The sequence below is a fragment of the Mercenaria mercenaria genome, chromosome 5, assembly GCF_021730395.1.
Source record: "Mercenaria mercenaria strain notata chromosome 5, MADL_Memer_1, whole genome shotgun sequence".
NCBI classification, from domain to species: Eukaryota; Metazoa; Mollusca; class Bivalvia; order Venerida; family Veneridae; genus Mercenaria; species Mercenaria mercenaria.
Window position 1 is genome coordinate 95259040 of NC_069365.1, and position 8139 is coordinate 95267178.

An 8139-nucleotide genomic window follows, 5' to 3' on the forward strand; every position below is an offset into this window, starting at 1 on the left:
ATGTTTCATTCTTCTTTCACTCAAAAAATACGATTTATATATCACGGGTGGTAAAAGCGCAATCCAATTCCCGCTGGGAATACGCTTAAAATGGGTTGCGCAACGTCCGGTGCTGGTGTTGCGCGTAAAAAAAGAGACGAAATTGAGGTATGTGAAGTTATGATTTTGCTTAGTATGAGACAAGAAAAAAAATTCTCGAAAAAAGCAAAATGCTATTCGACACAAATATGATAATACATCATATGTGTAAAATATCTGGTTTGTAATTTATGACATAATTGACAAAAAATCATCGGGAATGGGGTTGCGCACCGGGAATGGAGTTGCTCGTATACATCATAATGTATATAATGTATACGCGCAACTCCATTCCCAATTATTTTTTGCCAATCTTTTTCCCAAAAGCAACATTTCATTCAAGTGTATGTAATATTCATGACTGTTTTACACATGTTTGATCATAATATGAAACGTCACATTTCCACAAGAGTTAGAAAATTTGCATTTTTTATGATTCCATGCTTTTTTGACAGTTCTAGCCTGGGCAGAGTTTTCGTGATAACAGAGCTGATTCTTAAATCTGGAACAACTGATATGGGGACTGGAAACCGGCATTTATCTTATCTTATGCTGTCATCCAATCGAAGCGTATGCCGTAGGTTATTCTGCTATTACTCAAACACTTACGCCTTACAGTTTAACTCGTCCTTTCAGTGAAAATCTGGGAAAGCATTTGTTGAATTTTTTGTTGAAAACAAAAGTTCTGCCATGAAATTATTGCCTGCATCTGTTTTTAAATGGAAAATATCTACATTAATGTTACTTTTCGCCCTGTGAAAATGGCTAAATCTAGACTTGTCTTACCCAGAGAGAAAGATGACGTTTTTACATGATATTTGCCTTGTTGATTCAGAGTATTTAGAACAAAAAAATTAGGACATATTTTAATGAAAATAGCAAGTCAAAACTGTAAACTGTTGCCTGAAAATATTTGTTTATGATATTGCTCTATTCTTCACCATTTAAATGCGTGTTAAACCTAGATGATTTTCTGCAGTTTTATCTAGAAGTTCGGAATACTAAATGTAACTTCGTTGACGGCCTTTTTTAAAAAAAATATTATTTTAATTTAAATACATTGTATTTTTCACACATCAGTTTTAAGATTAAATTTATTAAATTAATTTTTGGAGTTTAAACAACAATTTCGTTTGAAACATTCCCTACGTTCAAGAAGAATGTTTGTTTCTGTATGTAGAAATCTGACATTATAAACAATAATTATAATTATGGCTCTACAAGATTAAGAAAAGTGTCAGCTTTCTGTTATTTTCCATTTTTTTAATATTCAAATCCAACAAAAATCGGCCCTTTGATAAAGGTTTGAAGTTACGTGGTAAAATATTTCTTCAGGGAAGTGAGCTCGAGTTAATTCATAATAATTAAGCACATCACCACATGCAGTCGCATGCTGTTTTTGCTTCAGCATCCCTTTAGATAAATCTCTGATCATCTAATTATCGCCACTTAACATGTGACTGGTAAACCCTTTGAACAGTAAGTGCTATAGCTCCATGATTAACATGAGGTAATATGCTAATTACACGCTAATCGATAGTGGCGAAAACAAAATATCGATCGCTAAAGACTTGTTGATATTTACAGGTATGGACGACAGCATAATACAGATAAATGTATTGACTTATACGGAGTTTCTACTCCCCGTATTAGACCTTCCTGCTTAAATTAATAAGTTGGTATTTCACATATATGATCTTTATTCATTTTTGTGTCGAATAGCATTTTGCATTTTTTCGAAAACACGCGTAAATGTGTCATTATTTACAAAAACAAAAACCCACCTACCTCGATTTTGTATATATTGATGCGCAATACCAGCACCAGAAGTCGCGCAACCCATTTTTAGCGTATTCCCAGTGGGAATTGGATTGCGCGTTTACCACCCGTGTATATGCAGTATAAAATTGTGTTTAATAGTAAGTTAATGTCATTATACTCCTTAAGTTCTATTTTATAACCAATTATTATGCTTTTTAAATTTTTAAGATTTATTAATTCCACATTTTCTAAAAGTTTTATCAATTTTAGACCAAATATTTTCTTTCTGGCCTTAGTTTTTTGAGAATTAGTACAAATGATCAAAAGTATCTGTTCAATGAGAAAGAACCTGGCTGTTTCAGAGTATTAGGGTCATCATGTGAAAGAACAATTATTTAATTACAACAGTTCTTAAAAATTTTGTTTTTCTGATTTTTCAAAACTTTACTAGAAGATGCTTTTGTAGAAAAACACGTCTCCCCCAATGCATAGTATTAATGGCAAGAAGTGAAAGTCCAAGTGGCACCAATGGTTAGCTGCAATATAGGGAACATCTACTCAGTTTCCAATCATCCAAAAAAGTTTCTACATTTTGGGCCTAGTGGTTCTTAAGTTATGGATTGGAAGTGGCCTGCAATTGTTCTAACCCGTGACCTTGACCTTTGATCAAGTCACCCCAAAGTCAATAGGTGTCACCTATACAGTTTGAAGGTTCTGGGTCAAGTTTCAATATTCTAGGCCAAGTGGTTCTCATTTGACAAGTTATTGATCAGAAAGAGATTTCCATGTTAAGGCCCCTTAGACCTTAGCTCAAGTGAGCCCAAAACTGATACTCTGGGTCAAGCGGTTCTTAAGTTATTGACCGGAATGCCATTATTTATGGTTTTTCATCTTCAGGCCCCTACAGGTGACCTCAGGGCTTAGGATTACTTCTGCTTCGTAGTTTCAGTCAAATATTAATATTTTTTACAGATATACATACTTTCCAAATAAAAACCGGTGGAAATAGGTCTTTTTAAATGATTTTCGAGTCAAATCAATCGATTAATCGCATTGACCTAACTGATCAATTTTCCAACATGGCTGACCAACGAGTGAAAAAAAATGGAAGCGGGGAGTTTGAATTTAAAATGAAAATGCGGCATGCGGTAATAGGTTCCGAAACATAATTTTGGTATCAAATTAATTGTGAGGGTTTATATTTATAAAAAATAAATGTTAATTTAGCAAATAAGGTATATTTGGGCGCATTTTTCACGTCAACTTTACGGAACGATTTCTCCGGTTTCGGGGGTCGTATGCAAATTTAAGACACACCTAAGTGTAGGTCGTCCAATCGGCTGTCTTCTGATACAAGTCATATGAATATAATTACTGGGGCATCTGGTATGACTGTAAATCAGATTTATGAATGTTTTATACTGATAGAAAGATAATTTTATCATCTTTTAAATGGTAGTTTTTATGTTTTTGTAGCATGATAAAAAAAGATTTTATGGGGAGTACACTAACTCCTAGAAATCACCAGAATTCCAGCTGATAAGCCATTGATTTCTTTATCAGCTGTGGTTGCTAATAGTACATGTATATGGATTACCGGACCTCTAGACTCCTGGTCTATATAGCATTATTTGTTTGGCTTATCAGGATGATCTGCTATTTTATAGTTGTCATCCCTCTAAGCCTTACCCATATCTGTATTTTACTGCAGGAAAACGAAGACATTAAAAAATCAAAAAAATACTAGTCAGGCTTACTTACACCAATAAATTATACATTAATATTAACATAGAAACTTCAAATGGTTGAAAATACCTCATAATTTAAAGTAAGAGACTTAAATCTTGAAATATGATGTGAACTGTAATACACTGGCACTAGTTTCAATACACAACGGACTGCTAATGACACTAAATTGCAGAAACAAAACACAAAATATATATACAATTAAAAAATGTCAACAAAGCAATTTATACTTTAATCATTAAAGTTTAATGTCAACATTAATACAATATCAGAGATGTAATCATTACAAATACATTGTGTACGTACTAGAAAATGTTCCCAATGGATATCATAACAGATATATGCAGAGTAACTTTGGATGAGACGGGACAGCAACAGTCAAAAGGGAAACAGGCTGATTCGGACCGTGGCTGATTCGGACCAAATATATTGGCTGATTCGGACCACATACTTTGGATAAAAGTAGATAATGACCATATATTTTGGCTGATTCAGACCACAAACTTTTATTTAACACTCAATAATGATCATAAAATTTGGATGGTTCAGCAAATTTCAGAAAATAATGTTGATTATAGCTTATATAGATGTTTAACTTGAAGTAAAGACATAAAATATACACCATGCAAGCAGGTAAGAAGTTTTGACAAACTAAAATGCATCTAAATAAGGACTTTTATTATTCTTTGCATCAGACATTAAACTTAATACTCATAAATTTTATTTTTACTCATGACATTAGTGTCAGGAAAACTTAAACAATTTGGGCCGAATAAGCCAAGTAAATTTGGTCCGAATCAGCCATGGTCCGAGTCAGCCTGTATTCGTCAAAAGTTATCATTCCGTCCCAATTTTAAGTTATTTTATCTGTACGGCCGTGTTATTTCGCTGCCCATTATATAGTCTTGTGACAGCGTTTCTTCATATTGACATGAAGGACAAATTTTTAAATAGTTCTAGGCAAACAGTTTATGAATAAGTCAAAAATAAATTGGTTATTAAGGCATACAGACACTAAATAGAAAAATGGCGCAAAAAAAAATGGTAGTCGCATAATGGCGGACACAAATAGTCCTCAGTTTTTTTTGCTCTGTAGAGCTATTTTCCTTATTTTCTTTGCAATTTTTTGGCTAAAATCACATGACAGATCTATGCTTGACATGTAGGTAGCATTTTCATAATGAAATAACAACATGACAAATTTTTTCATGGAAACTTAGATCATACACCACCAGTATAATTTGGGGTCTCATTTTTTAGCTGATTTTGCAGTTTGTGTGTTTGACTGAAATTATTTTTCTTGCATCAAACATGACCCCCACTTTTCTTTTGATTTTTAGTTAACACTGACAATATTCTTCAAGAAAATGTAAGTTACGGAAATTTAAAAAGGGTCCTGATGTGTGCTACGGTCATTGGAAATAGGTCAGTTTTATATAGAATAAAGAACAACAACTATTTAGTGTGTTATAACCTATAAGATGACATTGGTAAAAAGTGAAATCTGGCCAGATGATGGTGGGAATGGGCTAGTTTGATTAGAATTTGACAGAAAATGACAAATTAATTGCAATTTTGTTGAAAATGAGGATAAAACCCAAAAATATCACATTTTCACTGTTTTGGGTGTATTTTTTTCAAAAACTGCATACTTATAGGCTACTGATTGCTATTTTCTGGCCATCAGAGTTAAAAGTGAACATATATAACAGTTTAAATGTGTAATTTGCATGCAGATCAGAGAAGAAAATGTCAAAACAGGGCAAAACAAGGCTGAATTTAGGGTAACTGCTTCAAAATTATGTCGCAACAGCTATTTTTGACAAAATCTGACGCTTTGTCTTATGGTACTGAAAATGCCATAAAAACTTGGAAACTGTTGATATCAAGCTAAAACCTTGTATTTCTTCATGCATTTGGGTTTCTTGTACATTTCAAATGAAACTGGCACACTGTCAGAGAAAAAAGTTTTTCTTATAGGCATACAGACACTAAATAGAAAAATGGCGCGAAAAAAAATGGTAGTCGCATAATGGCGGACACAAATAGTCCTCAGTTTTTTTTTGCTCTGTAGAGCTATTTTCCTTATTTTCTTTGCAATTTTTTTGGCTAAAATCACATGACAGATCTATGCTCGACATGTAGCAAAGAAGTATAAAATACACAGAATGGCAACTGGCTGTAATCTCGCGTGAGCTCGTGTCAGAGCGTGATTCGATGTTATCTTACTAAAAACAAACATCGGCGAGCATGGAGTTACAATTTGTACCTTTAAAACTACATTTAAAATACATGTTACCTTCTAAAACAAAATTAGTTTAATGTGAAATGGTGTTAAGACACGAAGTACACGTTTTCTTTTGCCATCGAAAGAAGCGTTGTCATACGGTGATAATTATTATACCAATGAATAATTGCTTTTGCACACAAAATGGCGCGTGGAGAAAGCGCCACTTCCAGTAAACGAGATCTCGTTTTTTTGTCACGGGAGGTTGGTGAGATTTGCTCTGTATGCCTTTCAAGTTGCCAGTCTATTTATTTTTATAGCTCTTTGCATGTAGGTAGCATTTTCATAATGAAATAACAACATGACAAATTTTTTCATGGAAACTTAGATCATACACCACCAGTATAATTTGGGGTCTCATTTTTTAGCTGATTTTGCAGTTTGTGTGTTTGACTGAAATTATTTTTCTTGCATCAAACATGACCCCCACTTTTCTTTTGATTTTTAGTTAACACTGACAATATTCTTCAAGAAAATGTAAGTTACGGAAATTTAAAAAGGGTCCTGATGTGTGCTGCGGTCATTGGAAATAGGTCAGTTTTATATAGAATAAAGAACAACAACTATTTAGAGTTATAGAGATCTCCGTGTACTACATATACCAAGCAAATATTATACTCGCCCAGATGTTAATAAATTTAATATTCTTATGTCTACAAGAAATGAAGAACTGATAAAATCAACAGCTGTATTTCTTTATTATGCATTTGAAAAAAGAAAGAAACTTTTACAAACTTTATTAGCGCAAGATATTTAGATGTTAGATTGATGGAGGTAAATACTTATGAAACAAATACCCATATTGCAACACTGTTATATTATATGTTTATATTAGTCTAAATAATGAGACCTCGGGCAGACCGATTTTACATTTTGATATTTTACGTTGTCTACCTAGAGGTCTCAACCAGAAACAATCAAAACTGTGGTGGAAACTGCTGTCAATTGAAATTACGATTTATCAGTTGTCGCGATTTTTCTTTAGCCCTAACTGCTTACCTGTTGTTTTAAATCATAAATAGTAAATAAAAAACATAAGAACAGGACATATTTATCAAGAATTTCTGTTGTAAAAAATTTAAACCTCTAACGTTTCAATCGTCTTCATGTAATGGCGGTCGGAGGCGTGACCAATGAAAACGCTTCGTGTAGTGATGTGTTTACCGGTGATCGGCCATTTTCCAATATGTAGTACACTCGTGTTAAACCTTGGCATTTTTTTAACTGCCATAGTTTGAATTTTTCTCAAGAAATCTCGGTAATATATACATCATTGAAAAGGAAAAATTACAGGCTTTCTATGTATGTATTTCTTTTTTTTATCCGTTGCATTATTATAACATAATTCCCGCCCAACGGATTCCATTGGGTGTTACTTACGCAAAGAAGAGGACAGTGCTACCACATTCTTTACCTTTTCTGGTTTGTACTCGGAGGCGGATATCGACAAGTCAAAATAATATAACGATATTCAACTCTCGAGTACAATTATTTGGACTAATGTTTATATCTATATACGCACACTATACAGATTTTGAAAGCTTGTATATGTATATTGTATATACCTTGCATGGGCCGGAGGCCTTGAAGCAAATAAAGAATTGTCATTGTCATTGTCATAGTGTGTTATAACCTACAAGACAATGTCCGGAAACTATCCCTGTCCGGATACTACCAACTTGTACAAAATAAAAAAAAAATGTAACTCCTTATCTGGAAAAAGCACGCATTCCAATGAACTCACTTTACTCCATGACATCCACTGTGAAATCTTTTCATTCAGCTCTCTATTTTTGAACGATTCTGCCATGATAAATCCGTCTCTTGCAATATTATTTCCTCGCGAGTTTGACAGGTCAAGGCCGCAAACTACCGAAATGGAAATCTAGTCGACCCCGAAGCAATTTTAATACCGAAAGCTCAAAAAACTGTCTCTAAATTAATATTGGAGCAGACAAAATCTCTCTTAAATTGTTTAAACTTGTTGTTGTTGTTAGTAAACCCTCTCTTGTTAAACCAAAGAAATATTTATTTTTACAGCTCTTTGGTTAAACCGATATCTATCTATCTATCTATCTATCTATACTGCAACATTCCTCTTTGCGAGTACATGTATTATGTGCAGCTGCGCGCCTGTACTTGTGTAAGAAGTTAAAACACCGTGTCCAACGTATACGTCGCATTTACGGTGGGTACGCTGCATACATGGTATATTGAACGCTCCATTACCGGCATTTCCTGTTGATTTTGTCAACATCCCGTATAGT

At 33.7% G+C, this 8139-nt stretch overlaps 1 protein-coding gene across 1 annotated transcript in view; it reads right to left on the reverse strand.

The window, feature by feature from the left end:
* The window catches only part of LOC123558018 (phosphopentomutase-like), a 45241-nt gene extending 37501 nt beyond the window's left edge, over positions 1-7740 (reverse strand). The window contains exon 1 of the mRNA XM_053544379.1: positions 7617-7740. Within this exon, the coding sequence (XP_053400354.1) occupies positions 7617-7682 (66 nt within the window). The 5' untranslated portion in view covers positions 7683-7740. The remainder of the gene's footprint in view (positions 1-7616) is intronic.
* Between the last annotated feature and the right edge of the window lie 399 nt (positions 7741-8139).